The following is a 27,530-nucleotide window of genomic DNA, read 5'->3' on the forward strand; positions in this document are numbered from 1 at the left end:
CCCCACTAATCCCACTACCCCTAAATGGCCCCACCCCCCCAAAAATGCCCCTCTATTAATTCCCACAATTTAAAGCCTGGGATGCGCTAAGCCGGTATATAAATTTAACAATCAATCAGTGCGTCAATCAAGGGATGCCCCGCCCTCCGGGTCTGGCCTGCTGGCCCCCCTTGAGGATCTGGGGTGGCCCCTCGTGGGGTCGCTAGTCCTGGGGGGCCATCCCCCCCCCTCCCGGCCAGGGAGGCTACGAGGGGCTCTCGCAGTCAGCCCCCAAAGCAGAGGCGCCCCGGCTGCTACTGCGGCTGCCCCATTGCGCGCCTGCAAAGCATCTCCGGGGGGCAGCACAGTCAGGCGCCCCCCCCCCCGCCCCCACCACGGGCCTTTACCACGCACCGGCCGCCCCGCGGCTCCCGGCACCCCCCTTCCCCTCCCCGCCCTCCCTCTGCAGGGGCAGGAGGGCAGAGCCGGCGCGGGGGGCGGCTGGGGGGCGCATGGCGAACATCACACACAGCGCCAGCCCATCCGAGCACTGCCGTGGGGGGAGACGGGGCGCGCGGGGTGGGGGTCGCAGTTCAAGAGAGAGAGGCGGGCGCGATCAGGAGTCGGCGGCCAGTGCCAAAAAATAAAAAATAAAAAGGGTCGTGGGAGGGAAGGGGCAGCCGCCGCCCCGCGAGGCAGCTCTCCTCCTCCTCCTCCTCCTCGGCCCCGCGATCGGCTGCCCAGGCTGGGGGAAGAAAGGAGGCTCTCTCTCCTAGGAAGGGCTGGCCAGCCTCCCCCTCCGGCCGTTGCTCCGGATCCGGATCCGTTTTGCTGCGGCGGCGGCTTGCATCGCCTCCAGTCCGGTGCAGGCGCCCCAACGCAGCCTCCCGGCGGCCGACTGGACGCCTCCTCGCTGCTGGTGCTGCTGCTGCTGCCGCCGGCGCGGAACGGAGCAGCTCCTCGGGGCGCCGAAGCGACCGCCTTGCCTGGCCCGGCCCGGAGGAGGAGGAGGAGGAGGGGGAGGAAGCGGCGGCGCCCGCCAAACTGTGGCGCTGGATTGCCGGGTTGCGGCAAGAAGCGGAGCTGCTGCTCCGGAATGGGCGGCTGCGGGGCGGGCAGACTCCAGCAGCAGCAGCAGCAGCAGCCTCGGGCTGGCAGGGCTCAGTCGCTGCCCCCCTCCCGGGACGCCTTAATCCGGAATAAAGGCCGTGCATATGCTTGCCATCACTGATCCAGATTAGCAACCCTGCAAACACACAGGCGCGTGTGCCCAGGAGATCTGGGGGGGCGGGCTCCCTTTTTCTGGGACTGCTTTTTGCTGCTGCTGCTGCTCCCTCCTCGCTGCGTTTCCTTCCTTGCACCTCAAGTTAAAGCGAAGCGACCGGTCTTGTTTAGAAAAAACCTGGGTTGGCGCGGACAGGAGGAGGAGAAACTGCAGCCCTTGACCGGGGAACAACTGACAGCAGAAGAAAGAGCCGCCTCGCCCTGCTGCTGCTCCTCTTTAAAAAAAAAAAAGTTTATTGTTTTTTAAGATAGGGCTGAGAGAGATTCCTGCCTGCAACCTTGGAGAAGCTGCTGCCAGTCTGTGAAGACAATACTGAGCTAGATAGACCGACTCAGTATATGGCAGCTTCCTATGTTCCTAATGTTTTAAAAAATTTAAATTGTCGTGTTTTAAACTTCTTGTTTTAGTTTCTAACATTTTACTTTCTGTTTTTATCTTATTGTAAACAGCCCAGAGACGTAAGTTTGGGGCAGTATAGAAATGTGTCAAAATAAAATAAAATAAATTACGACTGATTAGGACTGCAGCCTTTCATCAGTGATTACTCCACTGAAAAGGCTTCCCAGGTTAGGGTGGCAACCTTGGTCATTTTATTTTTTAAAAACCCCTTTCCGGCCTCCCACCTGAAATTTCTATAAGCATTTGTATTACAAATAATACACAGTAGAAATTTCAGGTGGCAGGCAGGAAGGGGTTGATTGATTAACCACCTCGAAACAAAAAAGGCCAGATATAAATAATTTTTATTTATTTATTTATTTATTTATTTTCATTTAACATAATTGTATACCACCCAAAATGCAAATATCTATGCAGTTAACAACAAAACAATAAAAACAAGTAAAAAGATTAAAACATTACAACAATTTCAAACTTAAGACAACATCAAAACTATTAAAAATCATCAAACTATTAAACAGTATCTAATTAACCGCCTGGGTGGAACAAATGCATCTTGACTGCCTTTTTAGAAGTTGTAAGAGACGGGGAGGCTCTTATTTCAGCAGGAAGTGGGTTCCAAAGCCTCGGGGCAGCAATAGAGGAGGCCGGTCCCTGAGTAGCCCCAGTGGCAACTGCAGACGGACCCCTCCAGATGACCTCAATGGGCAGTGTGGTTCAAAGCAAAGAAGGCGTCCTCTTCAATACCCAGGGGGCCCCCAAGCTGTTTAGGGCTTTATAGGGTATAACCAGCACCTTGTATTTTGCCCGGAAACTTATCGGCAACCAGTGCAGCTCTTTTAAGATAGGAGTGATATGGTCTCTCTGAGATGACCCAGAGACCAACCTGGCCGCAGCATTCTGGACTAACTGTAGTTTCCAAACTACGTACAAAGGCAGCCCCACATAGAGCGCATTGCAGTAGTCAAGTACTACTGTTCTGAGGTCATTTCTCTCAAGAAATGGACGCAGCTGGACTATCAGCCAAAGCTGATAAAAGGCACTTCTGGCCACTGCCTCAACCTGGGACACCTGGGAGAGGTTTATGTACAGAAGCACACCGTAGCTGTTCCTTCTGAGGAAGTGTGACCTCCATCCAGAAATATTTAACTATATTTAGTACAAATGCATGCTATTCTTAATACAAATTAAAAACATATGGCAAGAATATGCACCTTCTAAAATGCTGGATTTCCCCAGCCTTCAAAACAATGGTTTTGTGTGCAAATTTAACAGATGCAAAGATTAAAACTAATTCAATTAATCAATTGAGACTTGTTTAATCAGGCAATAGCCCTGAAAATAATCATTAATAAAAGCACGAGTAGGCACTGAACATGGGCTATTTGCATTTTCTCCAATTTGCATTTGAAGAAGCCGAGTTTGCAGTGGGACAAAGTTATGCTGCAGATACCAAATAAAGCAGGAGGGAGAGCAGCAGATCAACCTCCTCCCCATAACTGCTAATCCCCTGCTAACTGAGCAAAGACTTTTAGAAGTGGTGGTTCTCTTCATATGTAGCGGGGGGAGCAACTGGCCCTATCCATCCCCAGCACAGCATCCCTTGGCTATTGCTGGTGTCTGTCTTGTGTTTCTTTTTTAGATTGTGAGCCCGTTGGGGACGGGGAGCCATTTTATTTATTTTTATATCTATCTAAATTGCTTTGGGGACTTCTGTTGAAAAGCGGTAACCCGTTTTAAAGTGCTGAATACAAGGATAAAACAGGCCACCAGACATTCCAGTTCACAAGCATTTTGCAGTTTGGAAGGGAAGTATTTCCGAGGTGTTTGTTAGCCAGTTTGAGGATCCAAGGACTGCAAAGACCTTTGGCTGGTTTTAACACAGTTATGATCAGGTGGTGGCCGGACTCCTGTGCTTTTTCAGTGCAGTGCTGATGACAGGCAAAGTGGGGATTCTGTTTCAAATTAAATTGGAGCTTGTCACCTTAAGTGGCACAGCGGGGAAATGCTTGACTAACGATGCTGGATTAGATCCTCGCTGGCACTATATAGGGCAGCAGCAAAATAAGAAGATGCTGAAAGGCCTCATCTCAGACTGCGTGGGAGGAGGCCATGGGAAACCCCTCCTGGATTCTACCAAAGACAACCACAGGGCTCTCTGGGCGCCAGGAATCGGACACCGACTCGACGGCACATTTTACCTTGGCTCTTTCACAGGGTCGCCTTATCACCTACTTTCTCATAAATGTTAATGATCAGGTCATTGTAGGGAAATTGTATGTGGAATAGCTTCCTTCTTCCAAGACACGCCTTATTAACTTGCAGCAAGGTCTGAAAGAGCGTTCTGTTATCCCATGTGTCTTTGAAACTGGCATGGAAAACCAGTTGCCTGGTGTACCTTAATTTTATTGTATTGTTATTATTATTTATTTAACACAACTGTATACCGCCCAAAACGCAAGTCTCTTATTTTCCATACACACACACACACCGGTACCTGTGTGCCCTTTTAGATCCTTGATAATAAAAAAATGAGGGCATCACTTAGGAGAATGATAAAGGATGTTGCAACTTCAGAGGATTCTGTCCATCCAATTGCTGGGTATTCCTCTGGCACCCTTCTTCTTCCAGGTCTATTCCAACCACTACAATGTAACATTCCCACACCGTTTTGGAACTACATTGACATTTCTAAAATCAAATTTTGAGTGTACTTGTTAGCAATATCTCGTTTGTTTTATTAGCGCCTCCCCCCGCCTGAGTCAAAAATCAAGTACCTTAAACTGTCCACTAATCAAATATCTAAACCTATATTATAAATACTCAACCTTACATTGCATGTCAGGAAACAAATGCTATCTACCATTGCATGTTGACTGTCAAATTCCATTATTACTATTATTATTCAAAGAAGACCCTTGGTGCAGATGGCCTTTTATGGAATAACCATAGCAAAAGAGATGGATCTAAGAAGCTTACAATGTACGTATAATGTCAGATACTAAAAGAAAATGCTGCTGCATGTCTTATGACACTGCTGAATGGCAAAGTCGGGGGGGTCAGCATCTGAATCAGGGGCTTTGCCCTTGCCACAATTGGTTCACATGATCCCAGATCCCCTTCTCTGTAGCTCCGGGTGGTTAAATTATGACGGTGCAAAAGCACTTTATGCCGAGGAAGAGGGATGGTCCACTTTGGGCAAGGCCACATTCCTGACCAGAACAGCAAGACTGCACTTTAATTGTGAACAGAAAAGAAACGAATTCAACTGCAACCCATTCGCACCACCTCGACAGTTTTACGTAGTGCAGATTCCACATTAATGACTTAAAGTGAGATTGATCGGGACTGCGAGGGATCATGGGTGGCATTGTTTATTTCATACCCCTTCTCTTGGCAGAATTGCCTTGTGCTTCAATGGAACACAGCACTACGTGAAGACGTATTTCCGATAATCGCTCACGCTAAAAGGAAGGCACACGGACACCGCAGCGTGGCAGGGGGCAGAGAGAAAGCTGACCTCTAGGGCCTGGCTCCATCCTCCTGGGGTGGAAGGACCACCCTGGGGCTGGGAGAAATTCCGTTCAGTGCACAGTTCATCCGGTGGCAGAAGGCCACCATAAACGAAACGGACGATTCATCGGGTGGCAGCAGGGCAGACCAATGCATACACCTTGGAGGAGCAAGGGGCTGGGGTGATCCCACGCCTGGATCCCCCTCCAGGCCTGGAGGGGCTCTCAAACTCAGGACCCCAGGCAGCACGAGTCCCACTCTCATCATCTTGCTGGACTACAACTCCCAGCATCCCCGTCACAATGGCCAAAGGTGGTCCGGCAATGCATGAGCATCGGGACGTGACGCGTACTCAGACGAGACCCAGCCACCCTCTGCCCAGAGATTTAACCAGCTGGGGCGGGAATGGGAGGAAACCGAATCGCGAGGAATGGCCAGAATCACACTATTTTAGCAACAACAAGGAGTCACACACACACACACACACACACACACAACACACACACACCCCGGTGCACAAAGAGGGTCAAGGTGGGGACGGCAACACACCAGGAACCGCAGCTGGGTGCCCCTCAGGGACACAGACGGCTCTCAGTCAGCTCAGGAGGGGCTCAGCTCCTTGCTCACTCCACGCACTTGGCAGACTGCGGGGAGGCTGGCAGAAGGCACAGAGCGGCCGTTTGCCATCTGCTCCTCCCCAGGAGCCAAGTCTCCGTGGCCAATTTGAGAGGGTTGACTATTTCGTCCGCCGCTGGCCAGGCTCCACGCAAGACAAGGGAGGCAGCCCCAGCCCCAGACACACAGACACACACCCCAAATCTGGTGCTGGGCCTCCTCCTGGGAGCATGGCACTGGGGCACCCCCCAGCCAGCCCTGCAAGGCCTTCCGTGGGTGGCTGCTGGTTGTTCCCAGGATGCCGCCCCGGGCCTCTTCTCTCTCCAGATTCCTGCCGTGATGAGGCCCGTGCAGCGTGCAGAGGCCCTGTGAGGCTGGGAAGCCGTCACTGGGAGAGCTCATTAGCAATAATTTGGGGGAAGGAATGTCGCTTTCTTGGAGGGGGACACAAGTCGAGAACCAGCAGGGAGGATTTCCCTCCTCTCTGTGCGAGCTTCTTGACGGGGTTATATGCAGCACAGAGGCCTGACTGCTGCAGTGGGCAGGAGAGAGGGTGGGCCGAGGGGGTCTCTAGGAGCAGCCGGGGCCCCCACTGCAACCGCCCCCTCTCCCCTGTGGCTCCGGTCAGCACCCAGCACCCTTCACTTTGTAAGCGGCTACAACTTGCCTGAAAGGTGCAAAGAAGAGCAGCAAAGGGCGGGCGGGATTTGAACCCAAGAGCCTCCAAACCACCTTCCAGAGATCAACCACCTGCTGACCACCGGTTCAGGAATGACATAAGTCATGCAGCAGGGCTTGATTTTAACATTGGACAGATTAAATGTACATAACAAGCTTCTTGGATCCCTCTCTTCTGCTGCGGTTACTCCGTAAAGGGCCATCTACATCAATGGCTTTCTTTGGAAAAGAATAATAATGGTATTTGACAGTCGACATGCAATGGTAGATAGCATTTGTTTTATGACCCGCAATGTAAGGCTGAATAACAAGAGCTGAGTCAGAACAAAAGCCTTGCTTCCCTGCATGGCCAGCCAGATGCTAACCCCGGCTAACTGAGCAAAGAGACACCATTTAAAGTGGTGATTTTCTTATATTTAGCAGGTGGAGAGCAACTGGCCCTATCCAACCCCAGCACATCATCCCTCCAGTGGCTGTTGCTGGCATCTGCCTCGTGTTCCTTTTTAGACTGTGAGCCCTTTGAGGACAAGGGACCATCTTATGTATGCATTATTTATTTTTCCATGTAAACTGCTTTGAGAACTTTGGCTGCAGAGTGGTATATAAATATTTGTTGTTGTTGTTGTAGCAGCAGCAGCAGTAGATGATGATGGTGCCGCTGCCACCTCTGGAAAGCCCACAAGCAGGAGGAGAAAGCACACCCTCCCCTCCTGCTGTCGCTCCCCCGCAACTGGGATTCAGATCCTGTCTCTAGCCATAAAGACAAAACTGGTAGCCATTGGTAGACCTGCCCTCCATGCATAACCAACAGCGAAACCCTGTTCACCACAAAGGAAGAAGCAGCCCTCCCGAACGAGGGTGTCGATGCTTCCCTCCGATGCCCACCAAGGTAGCCAACGGAGATCACGCCAGGTGAGCTCAGGAGGAGAACTGTGCTCAAGCGGCAGCAGCCTCTGGCCTCCTCGAGGCATGCACTCCATGGCAGAGCAGGCGCTCGAAATAACGCCTTGGGGGTTGTGTGCTCGCTGGGGAAGGACTGCTCGCCCAGAGGATTTCCTCCTTGCGACAAAGAAAGCACCATCTGTGCCCACTGGAGGTAATTATAGCACTAATCGGCTCCCATAATAGGCCGCTGACACCATTTACTGATGCTAAAGGATCCTTCACCTGTCTCCAAACACGGGTGCTGATGAGACGGCAGGTTCTGTGGCCTAAAGTCCAGGCCACCGGGCAGAGGCAAGGAGGCAGGACCCACACCAGTTGACACGAAGATAGATAGATAGATATAATTGAATACATATGCTTTGTTTTATAGTAAAATGTTGTTATCATTACAGCATCTGTGTTTATTATGGCAGGGAGGGCTGGGTCCCCAGATGTGGCTGGACTACAACTCCCATCATCCCCAGCCACAACAGCCCTTTGGCCTGTCATCCATAACAAAATCTGGGGGGTCATGTTTAAGAACCTCTAGTGTATGGGATTTAGGTGTAGAGGGATTATTATTATTATCATTATCATCATCATCATCATCATTTTATATCCCGCTCTTCTCCAAAGAGCCCGGTGTACTATATACTTAAGTTTCTCCTCACAACAACCCTGTGCCTGAGAGAGAAGTGACTGGCCCAGAGTCACCCAGCAAGTATCATGGCTGAATTGGGATTTGAACTCGGGTCTCCCCAGTCCGAGTCCAGCACTCTAACCACTACACCACACGGGCTTTTTATCTACTCCACCTTTCTTGCAAAACAGCCACGGGCAACAGCAACGAAGAAGCAGACCAAGCAACCAATCCATCATAAGACAATAAAATCAATGAAAAGACAACAGCAAACTCACAGCCGGGAAAACCACAGAGAGAGGAAACGCCGTTAATAAAACAGCAAATAACACCTCTCAGTCCAAAGGCTGCAAAGAAGACAAGGATCCCAACAAAGTGACTCTCGGCCGCCACTAAAAGCCAGCCGCAAAAGGCCTGCTGCTCCCTGGCCGGCCACCGACAGACGTTCCAGTGGCCTTCTCGGTGTGGGCACCACAGGAACTCCCTGCCCAGGGAAACTCCCCACCAGGCCCCTTCCCTCCCTGGCCATCTTTAGATGTAGGCTGGAGGTGTTGTTGCTCCAGGTGGCCCTTGGCTGCACAGAATAATTCTGCAGTTGTGTTATATTTTTGCCGCCGCTGTGTTGACTGTGTGACTTCTTTCTTTTAGGCAGGGCCCTACCCATGACTGCCGCAGAACCGCCTGTTGTGGGGCCATGTTTATTCTTGGGGATCTGCTGGCTTCAGAGCCCCACGCTCAGTTTTCCTTTTATCCCCTGATCCCTCATGACTGTCCCCAAGCCCATGGCTGCTTCCATTCGGCTTCTACCTCACCAAGGGTCGTAGGTTTCTGCAAGAAGCCCAGATAATGCTGTGTAATCCCATCACCTCTTGGGGAGATTAGCGCTCACCTCTGCTACGATGTCCAAGCACTTCAGAGAAGGAGGATCTCAAGGTCCACAGCTCTGGCGTCTCTCCAAGAGGTTTACATGCCTTCCCTTCTTTGGGGCCTTGAAATGGCCCTTCTTGGGTTTCGCCTCGAAGAAGCTCCGTGGCTTGGACTACAGCTGACCACTTTGGCTTTCGTGGCAAAGGAAGAATTGTTGCCATCTGCAAAGAAAGAAGAGGGAGACACCTGGATCACTGTTTGGGGTGTCTAATAGAGCTTCGTTTTAATTAGGAATGATTTGCAATCTGCAAAGCCAGATTCCCTCAAGATGAATGGATTAACCCTACGGCCACGAGGCTTTCTTCTCACCAGTGACGCCAAAGCCTCACAGCAGTTTCCAAGGAGAGGGTCCCTAGCTCCATGGGGTCCCCCACTTAGGAGATCCTCAGCGACAGGCAAATTCCCCTGAAAGATGGTTTGCAAGGCACTTCTCTCCTTCGGGATCTTGACATTGCAAACCATGATGTCTAACACCAAAATTGTCTGGAAATCCCCACCAAGCGGATCAATAATTGGCCGGGTCAAATGACTAGAATTTCGGAGGAGGAGGGTAGGAGAGGAAAAACCAAGAAAGAGAGAAGAATTTGAAATGACGCAGGTTGGCATGGCTCCCAGTCCAGATGTCTTAGGAAGGGGGAATGATGCATTACAGGCGATCTTTCATCCTTTGCAAGATGGCATCACATGTGGGTGATTAACTCCCATGACCAGTAAATGGGCACGAGCGGGTTTTAGCCACAGTCGAGGCTTTGAGGATGGTGTCTGCACGAAAGGGAGAGAGAAAAATGGGTGAAGGATGGTAAAAAAACCAGAGAAGCAGTGCTAGGGTGTGTATGTGTGCATATTCATACTGGATCTTCCAGAAGTATGGAGAAAAACCAGCCTGTAATGGGGGGGAGATCTGGGGGGGGAGGAATGTATCTACAGTAGCAGCTGATCCACTGAAGATGGCATTGAGTAGGTGGTCATTTCTAGAAAGAGGGAAGTGGACTGAGTGGGTGGTCTCTGTGGCCAGAAGGCAACCAGTGGGTGGGTTTTGAGCAAGGCCCATGGTGTGGCTCCCACCACTTTGGGATCCTTGTACTGTTCCGCCCTGCGGAGGAAGTACGTGAGTTTGGGGGAACCGTCCTAGAGCACAATGCAATGAGTAGCGTTGGTGTGGAGCAGGGGTAAGAAGCGGGCCTTAGCAAAAAGAGCCCGTCCCAAGTAGCAGAACAGACTCGGGAACCGCAGGACCCCGGAGAGCTCCTGGGGAAGGCAGGAGTTGTGGTCCATTCAGCAAAATGCAGAGATCAGCTGAGAGTTAAATTTAGACGTTACTTGAAGCAAGGAATTGGGACCAGGCACACTAAGGATTTAATGTAAGATGCTGCTAGGCCTTCGATCTGCTTATTTAAACTCAGGTCGGCCCAGCGTGCACACACAACTGAAGGTGGAGGCCTCCATTTTTAAAAATCAAACCAAGTGCCGTGGGATGGGAGAGGGGGCTGCGTGCAAAAACCCCTCCCTGCCCATGGCTTAGTTCCCTCTGCTTAGCGCCCACTGATGCTTTCCCCCCAAAGGAGAGCCCTGCTGGAAGGAGAGCTGGTCCTTGTGGTAGCCAGCATGACTTGTCTCCTTAGCAAACCAGGGTCCACCTTGGTTGCATATGAAAGGGAGACTTGATGTGTGAGCAGAACTGTAAGAGATTCCCCTTCTTAGGCGATGGAGCTACTCTTGGAAGAGCAGAAGGAGGTCCCCGGTTCCCTCCATGGCAGCATCTCCCAGAGAGGGCTGAGAGAGACTCCTGCCTGCACCCTTGTAGAAGCTGCCGCCAATCTGTGTAGACAATACTGAGCGAGATGGACCAAGGTCAGACTCAGCAGATGGCAGCTCCCGATGTCCCTGTGTAACAGAGCTTCTCATCCCTCAGCAAGTGGGAGGGGAGGCCAGTCAGTTCCCTGGTCTTATGCACCCCTTTTGCACTAGAAATGGGATCAGCCCGTGTTCCTGGGGGGCCCCAGAGACCTCCAAGGCAGCCCAGTGCCAACCTTGGGGTCACCATCCAAGCAGCCCTGATTGAAGAGGGCCTGGGGGCAGCGCTAGCAGTGCCAAAATGCTCCCCTTCTCTCCCCAGCTGCAGCCTCCTTGGCAGTGCCCCCGCTCGCTCGCTCGCTCTCCCGCGGGCTGCCTGCATTTTTCATGGCGGTGGGAGCAGCCCGGGCCCCTGAGCAGACGCGACGGGAAGGAGGAGGGAGACCTCGGCTGCTCCCTGGGCTCCTTGGGACTCTGCCGTCCTCTTGGGGCCTGCTCCAGCCAGCTGCATGGCGGTGGGTAAAAGGTTCCGCTCCCAAGCAAGGCGGCCCCCAGGACCCGGCAGAGAGAGGAGGGCTCAGCTGGGAAACCGGCAACCGGCTTCTCAGCCCAAGGCTGGGGGGCAACTTTCAAGACGCTTGTGTGAGTCTGGAAAGAGAGGGGTGCAGAAGGAGGGCCTGGAGAGGGCGGGAGGGGCCCGGCTTCCAATGAGTAGGAGGTACACGCGGGTAGGGGTCCAGGAGGCGGGGAAACCCCAAATGCCAGGGTGGGGGTGGTAATAGCATGGCTACACCGCTTCCCAGCCAAGCAAGTTCTCAAAGTGTCTTACACAAAAGAAGAAGATGGCCCCCTGTCCCCAAAGGGCTCACAGTCTCAAGAGGCACAGAAGGAAGACCCAGGAACTGCCACTGGAGGGATGCTGTGCTGGGGGTGGAAAGGGCCAGTTGCTCTCCCCCTGCTACAGACGAGAGAAGCACTCCTCTGAATGGTGCCTTGTCTGGGTAGGGAAAGGCTCCTGCCTGGAACCTTTGGAGGGTCACTGCTCGTCAGTGTAGACCAGGGCTGCTCAATTTCGGCCCTCCTGCAGATGTTGGCCTACAATTCCCATAATCCCTGGCTATTGGCCACTGTGGCTGGGAATTGTGGGAGTTGTAGTTCAAAAACAGCTGGGGGGCCTAAGTTGAGCAGGCCTGGTGTAGACAGTACTGAGCAAGACAGACCAAGGCGCTGACTCTGCAGAAGGTGGCTCCCTCGGTTCCTGGGAGAGGGCCATGGCTGAGGGCAGGATGCCTCCGGGAGTACCAGCTGCAGGAGAGGAACAGCAGGCGAGAGGGCAGGCCCCCCTTTCAACTCCAGCCTGTGGCTCCCAGCGGCATCTGGTGGGCCACTGTGCGGAACAGGATGCTCTGGACTAGACGGGCCTCCTTGGGCCTGATCCAACAGGGCTCTTCTTGAGTGTCGAGGGGCCCTCCAAGACAAGGCAACCCTCAAGGGTGACTCCGTTTGCTTCTGGCCACTCCAGCCTGGAGACGCCCACGGCCGGCTCCTGGCTCTGGCCCACAGCCGCTGCCTTTCGCTGTTCCCTTTTTTGGTTAGCACACAAGGAGACTCCTCTCGTGTGCGCTCGCTCAGGGCCTGTCTACTTGCATAACGGCCTCCTCCTGCTCCTGGCATCATAAATCTCCTGCAGATCTCGCTGTCCTAATTAGTTATCATCTCTCGGCTCTCAACCCATCGGAGCCAGCCAGGGAGGGCGTGTGGGGTGGGGGGTGGGGGGACACGCTTCCTGCCCTGCCGTCATCTGCAGCCCGCTCCCAACATCAGTCAGAGCAGACTTGGATGGCTGTCTGCGGTGGAAAGGGTGGCTCTGGTCCAACGTGCAGGGCCAGCTGTCCGGGGCCAGACGGAGAAGCACCCTGCCATGGAGCGTCCAGACCCAGCGCTGAGCTGAGTGAGCAGGAGGGCAGCCGGATCTGGCCCTCCCGGAGGAGACCCAGGGGAGTCCAGCATCCCGTCTGCAGAGGAGGAGTGCTCACAGTTCTGGTCACCCTATCTGAAGGAGGACATTGCGGAACTGGAGAAGGTGCAGAAGAGGGCAGCCAAGATGACCAGGGGCCTGGAGCGCCTTCCTGATGAGGCACGGCTACAGCACCTGCGGCTCTTTACCTTGGGAAAGAGGCAACGAAGCCGAGGTGTATAAGATTATGCATGGCGTGGAGAGGGTGGACAGGGAGAAATTTCCCTCCCTCTCCCCCAACACTCGAACCTGGGCTCACCCCATGAAACTGAAGGTCGGGAAATTTAGGACCCGCCAATGGAAGTCCTTTTTTGCACCGCGCATCATCCATCTATGGAATTCTTTGCCATGGGATGTGGTGATGGCCACCAGCTTGGACGGCTTGAAAAGCGGCTGAGACAGATCCATGGAGGCCAGCCCGACAGCAGCATTGCACGAAGGCGTCTGGGGGACACCTTGCCTTTCTTGGTGGGAAGGGGCTGTGCGGATGCCATAAGAACAGCCACAGCAGCTGATCTTCCTGGCAGTCATCGAATCTCCTCCACTCGACTTCATCCCATTACGTTGCCATGTGGTCACTGCCAGCTCTCCAGTCTGGGGAGCAACAGCCTGCTTCTCCATGGGCATTTCTGCTGCCTGGAGTTGGCCTCTCCCGGCTGCAGAAGCAGGGCGCGGGCAGGATTGGGCCGCTGCCCCTGGAGTCGGTGCCATTGCTTGAGAAATTCCAACCACTTATTTTTAACACCCGGAATTATATAATGCCCCTGACCACCTGCGGGAGCTCTGGCAATCCTTCCCTGGCTGCTATTTTTTCCTCCAAAGGTCTGAGCGGGCATGGCCATCAGTGGGGGGGAGAGAGCGCTGGGGGGCACCGGGTGGGTAGGTCAGGTTGAGCTTGGCTGCCTGGGACCCACGCGGCTGCCAGAGAGGCTTAGCAAAAACCAGCACGTCCAGAAGGAGGGGACGTATTTTCCTGTTCGGATCAGAGGCTGATTGGGCAATTCACACACATCTCCCAATCAGTCTTGTGCTGCAGAGGTCAGAGACCCCCTTCAGTGTGCACAAATGGTTGTGCCAGATCTCCTGGGGGAGGGGGTGCTATTATTAATTATTATTATTATTATTATTTGACATTTTTATGACCTGCACCTTCAGTGCACTTCTGCTCAAGGTGGCTTACAATTTTAAAAAAAAGTTTTAAAAGTTAAGAGATGTAGCTAAAACCACAGTCAAAATGACCATTTTTTAAAAAACGCATCCTGCCCCACAATGCAGCCATCCCGGGGTGCAGTCTAAGCCCTGGACCACCCCACTGCAGAACCCTCAAGGGCTGGGCCTCCGCCTGTGCCCTGCTTCGTACCCAAGCCCCACAGCCAGGAAAAGGACCCCCATCCCTCACCCACCCGCGCATGGAAGCAAGAGCAAAGCGGGCAGGCGGCTCTAAACCCTTTTCTCTTCTCAGCTGCTGTAATCCACCCGTACATTTTAATCCCATTAGATCTCCTTGTGGCTGTTTCCAATTGTGGACAGCGAGGAGGGCGCTTCTGCCTTCCTTTTTTTTATTCACCTTTCTCTGGCCTCGGAATTTAGCCCCAACCAATTGTTTCACCTGAACCTGACTAAATACTCGAAGCAATCACAGTCAAGAGAAAAATATACAAATCATATACACACCCCTAAACACAGAAACATGACAAATACAAATGCAATGAGTGCATAATAAAGAGAAGCCTGTTGTTTTGCATCAACATATTATCAAGTAAACTATGGCTGCAGACTGAGGGAGGAAAGAAAGAGTTGGAAAACTGCAGGCACAGTAGAAATAGTTGCACCTAGGAGGAGTGGGGGGCAGGGAGAGGGGGGGATTCCCCCCTTCATTGTCCAATATTTGATTCCCCTCCCCCTGCCCTGTCAGTCTGGAGGAGACTTCTGTACAGTCAGTTTTACAGGAGAGGGAGCAAAAGAGCCCCCCCCCCCCGCTATCCCATCCTGCCTTTGACAGAGACACCAAATTCTGCTTGTTTGTAAATTGCATCCGCTGAGAAGGGACCACCTGCTGTCCAGCCAGCAGGACAGGCACCAATGTAGCCCCTAGAATCCAAGAAGTGGCGAGACAGGAAGCCACAACCTCTCAGTCTGAGCACACACACACATACACACACACATGCACCCAATATGTGATACTAGGTTATTCAGGCCTACCTCACAGGACTGTTGCAGAGATTAACCAGCACAGCAAGGGGTTGCTTCCTTGGCTTGCAGCAATCACTTCCAAGAAGTAGCCTACACCAGGCAGATATCCATCAGATAACGCTAGCTTTCCCCATCACTGCATCTCTGAGGTCGGAAAACATGTTTTTTTAAACCTGTTGCATGTATTTAATTACCATATTTCCATGCCACTTTCCCCTTTTCAATAAAAACACGCAAGGGTTAGAATGCGTTCGCATCTAAAAAGATAACTGGCGCTATCCAGACACACCACCGTGTCCCTCCAAGGGTTGTTGCTGGAGTTTACCTGATGTTTCTTTTGAGAGGGTGAGCGGTTTGGAGACAAGAAGCCACCTTTCTTTCTTATTTCCTATGTCTTAGTTTACTTTTCTATATAAACCATGACGAGAACGTTGGTTGAAAAGCAGCATGTCACTGCTGCTCATACACCTAGTCGTCGTAAAAGCACAGCTCTTGTTTAGGTCCATGAGACTTGAGCAAGTTAATGCCATGGGGGTGGATTGGGCCCCATCTGCATTGAGTGGGGAGTGGGGGTGACCTTTGCATGGTTCCACGGGCAGCATCTGTAGGCCCGGACACCGCCCAGGCGCAATGATGGGAAATGTCACCCCCCTCTGGACAGCGCAGGCCTGCTCGACTTTGCCCCCCCCAGCTGTTTTTGGACTCCAGCTCCCATAATCCCCAGCCACAGTGGCCAATAGCCAGGGATTATGGGAGTTGTAGGCCCACATCTGCAGGAGGGCAGAAGTCGAGTGGTCTTAGCCCAGGGCTTCAGCCCTGCGCCCGGCCTTGGCCGAAATGAGCCAGCCCCTCCGGCTGCCTTGGCACCGCCAGCCCCTGAGGAAGCAGGTCCGGTGCCCACAGCCTTACGGCATTAGTCACGGCTCATTTCCTGCTCAGTTTTAATCTGGAGTCTTGGCTGCCACACATGGACCGTGGAATGGAAAATTGTTGGAGGAGAATGAAATGGAAAGCACACTTTTCACATGAGGCAGGGGGGAGACGCACACTCTCCAGACCATCAACAAGGAGAGGCTGACAAAAATAAACCTTGGCTGGCTGGGGCATGACCCGTGGTCACGATGCCACGAGGCGGTTTCCAGAGAGAGAGAGAGAGAGAGATTTCACGCTCCTGTGCGACCCCAGAGCGCCACACGCTCTCCCGGTAGAAATCCACACGCATGCATGATGACCACCTCTCTCTCTCTCTCTCTCTCACACACACACACACACAGAGGTGTGAGAGTATTGCGTGATTCCCCCCCCCCAATGCATTTCACCAGTGAAAAAGCCCGTGTGCCAGTGGGTCGGGCCGGGGGCAGAGACCAGCCCAGTCTAGACACACCAGCGGTGCTCCCTGTCAGAGGGATTCCCAGATGCTGTTGACTACAACGCCCATCAACCCCAGCCCAGAGCCACTGCCTGTATTGCATTGCCCCTCTGAAGCACTGCACAGACGTGTCAGAATGGAAGATGTAATCCTGCACCGGCGGCATCCCCAAAGACACCATTTTCTTCTTGGCTCACGGCCCCCCGGCCCCCAGTCAACAGCTGGCCTCCGAAGCTTCACTAGTTCACTCCCTCTCTGGAAGATGGATCGCCCGCCTCAGCACGCGCTCCCAGCAACAAAGAGGCTCAGGCTGGATTTCCAGAATAACAGCTGCCTCTTTTCCATCTCTGAAGTGCCAGCGTTTTGCCCCCATGAGAGACTGGGAACTCTCTCCCACTGGATTCCCAAACCAGCACGGGGGAACTATTCACTGGCCACCTGTACAGGCTGGTCATTTGACCTAGCGGACAGAGGTGCTCTCCCCCCGGACTTCTGGGCCGAAGTCCAGGGCCTCCACAACGCCCGGGGGCCCCCAAATCCTCCTTAGCCTGTCCCGGGCGGTGTGGCCGCCTGGCCGAGCATGATGATGCTTAATTGGCAGCGGAGGGGGGCCCTCCCAAGGCCTGGAGGTCCAGGCTCCCACTTGGCCTCGGTGCTCCTCTGCTTGCAGATGAACAGCCTCCGGGGCTCAAGTTAGAGTCCGGGTCCTGCACCTTGCAGGGCGGGGGCAGCAATCCATGGAGCGCCTCCTCGTCCTCACACCCCAATCCTGCCGCCTCTGACCCCTGAAGGAGGTGCAAAGAAACTCCCCTCCCTCCAACCTCGTGCCCGCCAGACGGGGTGGCTGCTGGCAGTTCAAGAGGCACCTTGAGTGGCTTGCAGGAGATGGAGTGCTTGGGCATGTCACCGGCTGTGATGGATGACTATCCCAGATAATTTGCTATTTTTTCCTTCCAGACAGACACAGCGGACACATCCTGAATACCAATTATCTCCAGTCTGAGGAGGAGGAGGAGGAGCCGCCACCAGCGGAGAAGCCCGGCTGCTGCCTTGCAGGGTGGTGTCTAAAAGAGAGACCCCTTTTCATGCAGCTCTGCTGCTGCACTCGGATGCTCTCCCTGCCTTCTAGAGAAAGCGTCATGCACCAAGGAAGCAGGATTCAGCTGACGCAAATGCAGGCCACAACAAACGGCGGTTCATCTTGAAGCGGACAAAGGAGTCTCTCTTATTCTCACCCCCAGCCCTGTGCGGGTCGGGGTTAACAGGGACAGAGGAAGCTGCTGGCTACTGAGTCAGGCCCTTGGTCCATCTAGCTCAGGAATGTCTGCTTAGGCTGGCAGCGGCTTCTCCAAAGTTACAGGCAGGACTTTCTCTCAGCCCTACCTGGGAGTTATTCAGACATGGCTTCATGCCGCGGGTTATCAGAAGGGCGAATCGGCTTCGCAGCAGATTCAGAGCTGTTGAATTCGCGGCATTAAATGGACCATTCGCATTTCCTCAGCTCCTCTCCGCATCTTTCTCTGTGTGTGTTCCCACCGCTTGCTCCAGGTATTTTCTCCCACCAATCACATCCCAGAGGAGGCGGTGCAAGACGCCGAGCTTCATTATTACTTTTTGTTTTGTTTTGTTAGTTTGACAGTTGGTGGCCTTCTGCAAAATTGACTAGTCAAAACAACAGAACGCTTAACCCAAACCTGCTGAATCTGACCCAAATCTTTGCTGATTTTTATGATGAACTTGCCTTTGTGACTGCTTTCATAACCTCATGTCCCCCACCCTCCAGACCATTTAAGAGGCAGGGAAGTTTCAAGTAGAAATCCTGGCATTCTCTCTGTCATGAAGAAAAATGCAGCCTCATGGCATCAGCTCAGACACAAAGGGCTCAGGTGACATCGAACCCGTAGTCTCCATTGCTCAGCTTCCAAGAACATCTGCATATGTAAAGCCCAGGTTCCTATGGTGACCAGGTTTCAATAAGACCAAGCCCAACTCGAAAGCTTAGGAAGACCCACTATTTTGCATGTGCTTGTGTTTACCTCTGGAATTTCTCCCTCCCCCCCCTTCTGGAACCCCCCCCCCCCAAATTTCACCCCTCTGCTGCCCCCGGCACTCGCAATTGCAAATCACTCAAAAAGCAGACCAGACCGAGCTGTCAAACTCTCCTTCCTGACACTTGGTGTTCCGGAAATCCCCCCAGCAAACATTTTTTAAAGGAAGGGAGAGTGAGTTTTGGGGGGAAACCCAAATTATTGGCAATGGTCCCTCCACACATCACAGGTAAGGGTCAGGGTTTACCAGAAGCCTCGGGGTTTTTCTAAAAGCCGCTGAAAATAGAGGATTTTTATTTTTTTTTTACACCGGACATAATTCAGGCTGAACCAGAAAGCGCAGCCAGATTGCAGGGGAAAGAGAGTTGTGTCTGAACTGGTCCGTGGTAGCCTGCAGAAGCTCTACACAGGCAGGCTGACTGCCCATCTCCGATCCCCTGGCATAGCAGGAGCAAAGCCAGCCCCAAGGCAGTGGGCTAATCTGCAGCGACACCCAGTGGCCAGTGTGGGAATCCAGAAGCCACGCAGCTTTGCTGAGAGCTGTGCCCGGCCTTAGTTGTGATGGGTGTTCCCAGTGCTTGGCTGACCGGGTGGTGAAGGGAATCGGTTCCGCAACCTGCCGCCTCCATATGGCAGCCTGCCCACCTGACACACAGACACACACACACCCCTCTTTGCTTTGCAGGATGTGGCCACACACCCCTGCCGAGCTCGGCTCAGGCCTACACTTGGGCCCTTTGAGCATCTCTTCCTGCGGGAGGGAAGGCACACCCAAGCGGAAGGACCACGAGATGCAGTCGAATGGCAAAGCTTTATTCAGCCACTTGGGCAGCGACGGCAGCAGGAGCAAGCGTGAGGAGGAGGAAGAGGAGGCTCACACGGCGGCGGCGGCGGCGTGCAGAAGAGCGTGACTCAGCTGGGGCACCGGGGGAGGGGGAGGGGGCAGCAAGAGGGGCGCCCTCCCAGCCCCCATCTGAGGCGGACAGGGGGAGGGGGGCTGGCTTAGCTGGCGGGATGGAAGGCCCCCCTCTGATGCCACTGCATGTCCCGGATGCGTCGCACGGACTGGATCTGGGGGTGCTGAGCCCCGAAATCGGCGCTGTCCTTGTAGTCGCCTTTCTCGAAGAGGTACTGGTAGCCGCGGTAGCCAGGGTACTGGTATCCGACCCACCTGGGGAAAGGGGAAAGGGCATCAGGAGCAGGACTTGGAGGGGGCGGGAGAGACAGCGGAAACCGGACACAAGACACTCGGCACTGGGGGACAGGGGGGCAGTTAAAAGTTTGCCCCCGGAAGCCAACTTGACTTCTTTTGCTGGCTGTGGCATTATGGAAAGGGACATTTGGAAGCCGGAAACATACCGATTCACCCCGACTCGGTTCAAGCAAAACAAACCGATTCACTGAGACTCGGTTCAAGCAAATTTAAGCCGGAAATTTGGAAATGAAGCTTCCAAAATTTCTATTTGGGATGCACCAGGCACTGGGCCTCCACCAGCTGGCTTTGCCCCCTACTCAGCTACAATGCATGATTGTCCCAGCAGAGGATGACAGGTTTGCAACAGAGGAACGCAGGGACATGGGAAGTTGCCTGCTGCTGCTGCCGCCAGGTCAGGCCCTTGGTCCACCTAGCTCAGTCTTGTCAGCACTGACTGGCAGCAGCTCTCCTAGGTTCTGGCCTCTCCCAGCCTCACCTCGAGATAGGGATGTGCATGAACTGTGGTTTGTGCATGGGTTTGGTGGCGCGCCAAGAATGGGGAGCAGCAAGTGGGATCTTTAAAAAGGAGGAGAGCTGGTCCATACCTGGCGCCACCTGTCGTTTCTTGCGAGGAGTACCACCACAGCAGGAAGCTGCAAGGGGCAGTTCTCCTCCTTTAAAAAAAATTTCACTCACTTCTCCCCCCCCACCCGCCAAACACACACTCTTCCCTACCTGGAGATGCTGCCAGGCAGGGAGTGAACCTGGCTCCATCCCTTAAGGGGCACATCTTACACCACTCACACGTGGTCACCCATCCAAATGCAAACCAAGGCAGACCCTACTCAGCAAAGGGGGCCATGCATGCTCGCTAACACGAGACCAGCTCTCCTCCTGATCGTGGCACAACGGGCACCTGAAAACACCTTTAACTTAAGGGCAGGCTTGGAAAACAGTCATGTGTGAAGCTGACTAAAAGGTGCTTGAAAGCACTTGTCGCCCCAGCAGGGGTGCTCATCAGGAATCTAAAATTGGCTGTTCCTCCCTACTGAGTGTGTGTTTGATGTCAGGCGTGGATTTGCATCTGCAGGGAAAGTGCGAAATGGTGTTAAGGCACCCAAAAGAAAGGAAGGATTAGGCTAGGGTCTAGTACACACACACACACACACACACACAAAATATTATCCTGTGCTTTCAGGGCTGCAGCCCTCACAGCCTGATCTTTTCGCATCCCCTTCCTCAATACATGGCTCTATTCAACACATGTTCTTCAACAGCCCCCAAAGATTGTGCTCTCATGACTTCACACTAAAGCCACAACAGGAACTGGATCAAACACTCAGCGGAAACTGCAGGACAGGAGATCCCCCAGTAGTCAGAACCAAACCCCTTCTTCACCCGAAACGGCCACCATTGCCCAGAGATCATACAGAGGGCTTGAAAGCCCAGTCGCTAATAAACTCACAGGGCGTCCAGGCACCATATGACCGCTCCACAAAGCAATGAGCCCCGCTAGAGGCGGCACAGCCATGAAGCTGAGTGGCAGGAAATTTAGGACCGACAAAAGGCAGTACCTTTGTGCACAGCGCGTCATTAATCTGTGGAACTCTCTGCTACAGGATGTGATGGATGTCCAACCAGCTTGGATGGCTTTGAGCAGGGCTTAGACAAATTCATGGAAGAGAGGTCTATGCAGGGCTACTAGTGTGATGGCTATAGGCCACCTCCAGCCTCAGAGGCAGGATGCCTCTGAAACCCAGTTGCAGGGGAACAACAGCAGGATCAGGGGCATGCCCTCATTTCTTGCCTGTGGGCTTCCCAGAGGCATCTGGTGGGCCACTGTGGGGAACAGGATGCTGGACTAGATGGGCCTCCTTGGGCCTGATCCAGCAGGGTGCTTCTTATGTTTTATCAGGGAGCCACCCTATGAAAAATAGAGATGCTCTGCTGAGTTACAAGCCATTCGGAAATGGGGCGAAAATATGGGTCCTCTTTCCTCGACACTTCTTCCTCTTTAAACACGAGAGAAGTGTCTTTTAACACTCTAGCCTGCTAGTATTTATGCACATCCGTACTCTGGATGGTTGAAGAAATACAGTCGTGTAGGCTTTTGTTTGCATAAGTGCTGGTTGACAGGGTTGTTAGGATCTTTAGGTGGGCACAAAGGATTTGTTTCATTATGATTTTAAAATGATTCCGTTTATCATGAAAATGTATTTAGAGTCACTCGGTGTATCTGTGGATTGCTAGGTTTAGTATCTGCCTGTTTGTAAACATTGTAGGGGGTGGGGGGCGGAATCCAAAAATAAAGTTTTAAAATACAGAACATTCCAAACCAAAGGCTTCCGATGGCCAACTTACGTGCCACTCTGCACACGGACAGAGGAGACCTTCTCCTGGTAGCCATGAGCATGGAAACTGGGCACGTCGTCATCAATGATCTCTATCTTCTTCCCAGTGAAGCTGGGGTTCTCGTAGAGGACAATTTTGTGTTCTTGGCTGTCCTGCAAGGAAGTAACAGTGGCTCAGGTTCAAGAATAGCCACAAAACAGGCTGTGGGGCTCTGGACAAATGCCGAGGGAGATCTGCAAGGTACCGAAAGGAAAGCCCACATGGGGAAGTGGGGCCGCAGCCTGGAGACAAAATCCCACGCCTCCCCGGACAGTCTCAAGCAAGACCCAGACTCTCTGGTAAGCCAGCCTACCTCACAGGGTTGTTGCAGAGATAACATGGGAACCCAGGTATGAAAAGGAAAGGGGAGGGGGAGAAAAATGATGCAGCATAAAGTCAAAACTGAGGAAAGGCGGGGGGATTCTCCAAGATGCTGATACATTATTAATAAACCGTGTATTCACGATTGCCTGATGTGTTTCAAGCTTGAGATAATTTTCTGCAGAGGCAATGATCTGTCCTCATCTCCTTCTGGGCAGGGATTCCCAGGGGGCATTTAACCGAACCTGCCCCTTCCGGAATCCCTCCCTATCCATGCCCCCCCCACACACCCGCCCCAGGCGACTTGCCTTCTACCCTCCCTCCCCCGGGCATTCCAAGAGCATTCGGTCCTCACCACTTTGATGGGTCTCAGGGCGGAGATGCTGTCGCTCCTCCGGCTGTTGGTCCAAGAGTCCCAGCGGGGATATTCTCCCTTCTCAAAGACAAACTGTTCCCCTTTGCAGTTGACTTGCTCATAGCCAACCCACCTGGAAAAGGACACAGCAGCAGCACCCCTGACGGCATCCGCTAGGCAGGAACCAGCTTCTCCTGGGAATCAGATTGGCCTGCCCTCTCTGCAGAGCTCCAAGGCGGAAGATCCCCCCCACTCTCTCTTTGGGGGAGGGAGGGCAGTGAGTCTAGAACAGGGGTTCCCAAGCTTTTCGGGAAGGCCTAGGAGGTCTCCAGAGCACCCCACAAGTTCTCCTTGAGGGTACTTACGGGCCGGAATGCACCAGGATTGAGCCCACTTTCTCCAGGCCGGCCTCCTTCAAGTTGGGACACGCGGCGTTCAGTTCATGGCAGCGGCCCTGGAAGTTCTCCTGTTCGAAGACCACGATCTGGAACGAACACAAGAAAGAGAAAGGCAGGCAGGCATCAAACTGTGCAGCCCTCTGGCTTCAACGGGGAGCTTTTCTTTCGCACTGGCAGCCAGGAACAGGCCAAGAAAACGGGGGCTCAGCAATGGGCAGCCGGCTGGATTGGTGCCAACTTGCCAAGGCTCCAGGTGTGATTTCTGCTGCCTCAGCACAGAGGGAGCAGGAGCAAGTTGGGCTGCCTGCAGCTGATCTCATGCTGCCCGCCCAGGAAAGATTATCTTTCTGTGTTCTCATCTCTGTCTTCTTTCTGAATCTTTCTCTGTGTCCCGATCTCTTTTCTTTCTGCATCTTTCTGTGTCCTGGGTGCTTTCCAGACTAGACCCTGCAACGGGGTCACGACGAATCTCGGACGCGTGCTCCCACACTTCTTCCACTGTGACACCGCAGTCCCTACGTGGACAGCAGGGTGCCGTTCACATTTCCGATGCCTTGCTCTGAATTTAATCACTGTGATATAGAGCTAGACCGTCGTATCTCCGGTGTAAAGAAATTGCTGTTTCTTCGGGTTGTTAGTTTTCACAAGACTGCTCCCTCTGCTGGGCACTTTGCTATTTACATTTTGGATGCGATTTGCCTGAACGGAAGCCTTCTGCCGCTGTTGAGTGGCTAATCTGGAAAGCACCCTGATCTCTTTTTCTTTCCTTCTGTGTTCTGATTCCTCCCTCTGAATCTTTCTGTGATCTCATGGCACCCGGGGAACGGATCTTTCTGCCAACTTTCCTCCAAGCTGGCTGAGGGACCAGGACTGGGAGCAAGCCCCCTGCTGTGAGGCGGGGAAAGGGAGAGGGAGGCAGCTCGATCCTGGAGGAGACTGGAGGCTTTACCACACCTCCAGCTTCCGAAGCAGTCTACCTCCGAGAACCAGTGGCACCGCAGCTGTGGGCCCCTCACTGACCTTGGAACTGGCTTGCTGCTGCTTTGAAGCTTGGTGGTCTGAAGCCATGATGAAAAGCACCGGCTGCTCCCTGCAGAGGAAGGCACAGGTCAGGGGCAGAAAGCTGGCTTGCGTTAAAAACTCAGGGCCATTTGATGAGGCCCCCAAAGGAGGTCACCCCAAGGCAGCAGAGACAGCCAAAGCACGGGGCATGGTTGCTGATGCCGCTAGCCACATCCTGAGCCAGTGCCCGGCGAAGTTTGCCATACAAAAGTCCTATGCAACACTCAGGGCCTTCTCCGCCTTGGGTGTTCTTCCTTACCCTTCCAGCTGAGCTCTGAAGAGCTGCTGCTGCTGCCAGTCAGTGTAGACTAGGCTGGAAGGCTCTGACGGGGTATACGGCAGCTTCCTTTGAAGCACTGAACCGCCTTCCTGTTGGGCAGATGTGTGGACCGAGAGGCCTCTGAGAGCCTAACAAGGGGGGACTCCGGGTTGCATGTGGACACCCCGTTGCCAGACTCAGAGAGGGAGGAGGCAGGAGGCAGGATTGGGGTATGGAATCAAAGCCCCAAAACATGCACATTTGCAAGAAAGGAAAAAAGGGGGAGACGCAAACCATAACCCAGAATGGGAAGGGCTGCGGCTGCTAAGTGGCCACTGCCGGAGCGCTGGCAAGCAGATCGACACGACATGCCCAAGTGCATCCCACACCAGGCCAAATTAGCCACTTCAGTTCGGAAGGAGTCACAGCTGGCCAACTGAAAAGGGAACATTTTCCTTGCAAAGAGTGGAGCGTAAGGCCGGGACAAAGCGGTCAGAAACAGTGCTGGGCCCGAGACCCACACATGATGGGCTGGGAGCAGAGTTGCTGGCAATGGCAAGGATTCGCCATCATGTGTCTCTGAGGGGCGTCTCTGAGTCAGACCGGTGATCCCCCCCCCGCCCGCCCGCCCGCCCGCCCGCCTTGCCAACGTAAGATTCCGCCCAGCTGTTTTCTACGCATCTCACAGTCTTAGGCTACTGGATATTCTCAAACCTAGACTGGAAAGAAGAGGACAGAACTTTTCAGAACCCGGAAAAATGAAAAAAAACAACCCAAAAAACGGACAGTCCTTACCGGTCACATCCGCGTTTGCTTATGCCACTGGAAGCACTGGGGTTGGGGTGCTGGACTTTATAGGCGGGGGGCCTGTTCCCGTGCCAACATAGTTGATCAAACTCACAGGCGTGTGATCAAAACCGAGAATGCTGGATGAAAGCGCAATGAAAACCAGGATCAGCTGACCCCGGGGGCCTTTTGTCCGGCTAAGACCAAGAGGCTGAGTTATTTCATGAGCTTTCACATTCAGCCTCATCCGCTTTGTCAGGTCTGCTAGCAAGGAGAGGCGAATCTGCCGACCTCAGCAGGGTGCGTGCCAAACCCCCAGGCGTCCCTCGGGAACAATGCGGCTGGCCTGCGGCCTCGGGGTTTCGTAAGCCAGAACCTGGCCCTCTGGACAATCCCATCACACCAGGACCCCCACCCAGAAGGAAGGCCAAAAAGTGCCAAGCTCAGCGGTCACAATTGGGAGATGCTTTTTTAAAAAAACCCAACTCTTATTCTTTATTTATTTACTTGCTTTTTACATTTATATCCCGCTCTTCCTCCAAGGAGCCCAGAGCAGTGTACTACATACTTGAGTTTCTCTTTCACAACAACCCTGTGAAGTAGGCTAGGCTGAGAGAGAAGGGACTGGCCCAGAGTCACCCAGCTAGTCTCATGGCTGAATGGGGAATTTGAACTCGGGTCTCCCGGTCCTAGTCCAGCACTGTAGCCACTACTTCCCGCATGGTGCCACAATCCCAGCTGGTCCGGCAATAAGAGCAACCAAGCCAGCTTAAAGGCCAGGGAAGATGACGGGCTTCCTTGGAACAGAAGAAGTGGGCAATTCCTGCATCCCCTCCTCCTTTATAGGGACATAAAAAGCTGCCTTCTACCCAGTCAGAGCCGTGGTCCAGCGAGCTCAATATGGTCTACCCAGACTGGCAGCAGCTCTCCAAGATTTCTCCCAGCTCTGCCTGGAGATGCTGTCAAGGATTGAACCTGGGACCATCTGCCTGCAAGCAGATGCAGCTACCGGCTCATCCCCTGGAAAACCTGCCTTTTACCGAGTCAGGCCCTTGGTCCAGCGAGCTCAGTACGGTCTACACTGACTGGCAGCAGCTCTCCAAGATTTTAGGCAGGAGTCACAGGGTTCTTGTGAGGAGGAGATCAGAGGCAATAGAACCACATGCCTCATTCCAGGTGTGAAATGCGGTTCTCAACACAACCCGGTTGGGCAAAGAGGACGAGGAGGGGATGAAAGTTCAGGCTTTCGAGGGGCGTAGCTATAACTGAGCAAAAGGGTTCAAAGAACCCGGCCGGGTCCCCAGCTCCTGAGGGCCCCCCCCCAGCTCCACCCCTCTCCATTTTCTTCATTATCTCCCTCACTCTGGGGGGCCACCAGAGAGAGGGGTGAACAGGGGCCCCCTCTCCCCTAGCTACGCCCGTGGGTGCAGCAGTCAAGGCACCCCGTTCAGTCCCTGGCAGCATCTACAGGGAGGGCTAGGAAAGAACCTTCCTCTGCCAGAAATGCTGGAGGGCTGCTGCCGGTCTGTGAAGACCAGACTGCACTAGATGGACCAAGGGGCTGACTCAAGAAGGAGGCGGCTTCCTATTTTGAGGATGCGGCCATATCGCCAGAGATGCACCGAGGTAATTTTGGAGCCTGGGCCTGAAGGCCTTTAGAGCCCCCCCCCCCCCGCCCCCTGGGCAAGTTAAACATCATCCCCCTACACACCACACACACACACACACACACACACCCCGTGACAACCACAGTATTTGTAACCTGTGGCTTCTTGAGGGCACAAACAGCCACTGAACTCTCAAGAATGTCAGGAGGAGAGGCAGCAGGAGCTGCCAGTGAGGCATTGCTAAAACCCACCCTGCCTAAAAAAGAAAAGCAATATCCACACATGCTCTCCCTGCCTTTTTACTAGCCCTCCCGGCTACCTGCATTCCTCAGCTGTTCCCCTCCAACCAACGAACTGGGTGAACAAGGATGCATAACTGAGTACAGATGTGCATGAACCGATTTTCAAGATTCGGTTTGAATTAGCTGATATAATGGCAAGGCAATACGCACGATGGATCTGCTACAAGACTTCTCTCCAGACCTTTTCTATTCTGTAAATTAGAACATAGAAAGAGGGAATTGCAACAAGGAACAGACATTTCAACGTATATACATCAGCTTTAGTGTTCCGTCTGAGCTCCAATTGAGTCCGGCCCCATTGAATCACCCCAGATTCGATTCAAGTCCAATTCGGATTCAATTTGAACTCGAATCAATTTGGGGGGGGGTTAAAGGGCCGGGGGAACCATAGTAGGTTGAGTGGTAGTGTTCAATGGATGGCAATTACCACACAAATCCCAAATAAATTCATCACCAATTTTCTTTAGAAATTT

General features: G+C 53.3%; 1 protein-coding gene across 2 annotated transcripts; it reads right to left on the reverse strand.

Moving 5' to 3' along the window:
* Nucleotides 1–19,383: 19,383 nt before the first annotated feature.
* CRYBB2 (crystallin beta B2) lies at nucleotides 19,384–27,228 on the reverse strand. Of its 2 annotated transcripts, none has more exons than XM_053280199.1 (6): nucleotides 27,208–27,228; nucleotides 24,062–24,131; nucleotides 23,009–23,127; nucleotides 22,644–22,776; nucleotides 21,938–22,080; nucleotides 19,384–19,552 (listed from the first exon to the last, which is right to left on the reverse strand). In XM_053280199.1, the coding sequence occupies exons 2-6, from the start codon at nucleotides 24,107–24,109 to the stop codon at nucleotides 19,384–19,386; spliced, it is 612 nt and encodes a 203-aa protein (XP_053136174.1). In that variant the 5' UTR covers nucleotides 24,110–24,131; nucleotides 27,208–27,228. The 2 variants fall into 2 exon arrangements, with proteins under 2 accessions (XP_053136174.1, XP_053136173.1); XM_053280198.1 differs by lacking the exon at nucleotides 27,208–27,228 and adding an exon at nucleotides 25,158–25,270.
* Nucleotides 27,229–27,530: the final 302 nt, after the last annotated feature.

This window comes from Hemicordylus capensis, chromosome 15, assembly GCF_027244095.1.
Source record: "Hemicordylus capensis ecotype Gifberg chromosome 15, rHemCap1.1.pri, whole genome shotgun sequence".
Lineage (NCBI taxonomy): Eukaryota > Metazoa > Chordata > Lepidosauria > Squamata > Cordylidae > Hemicordylus > Hemicordylus capensis.

Bases quoted from the DNA above. Each gene is read 5' to 3' on its own strand.
- CRYBB2 (XM_053280199.1), bottom strand. From the start codon at position 24,109: ATGGCTTCAGACCACCAAGCTTCAAAGCAGCAGCAAGCCAGTTCCAAG. The intron at 22,777-23,008 runs GTAAGTACCCTC...GTCCTTTTCCAG, and splicing joins ATCCTGGTGCATTCCGGCCC to GTGGGTTGGCTATGAGCAAG. The intron at 22,081-22,643 runs GTGAGGACCGAA...ACTTCCTTGCAG, and splicing joins CCCTGAGACCCATCAAAGTG to GACAGCCAAGAACACAAAAT.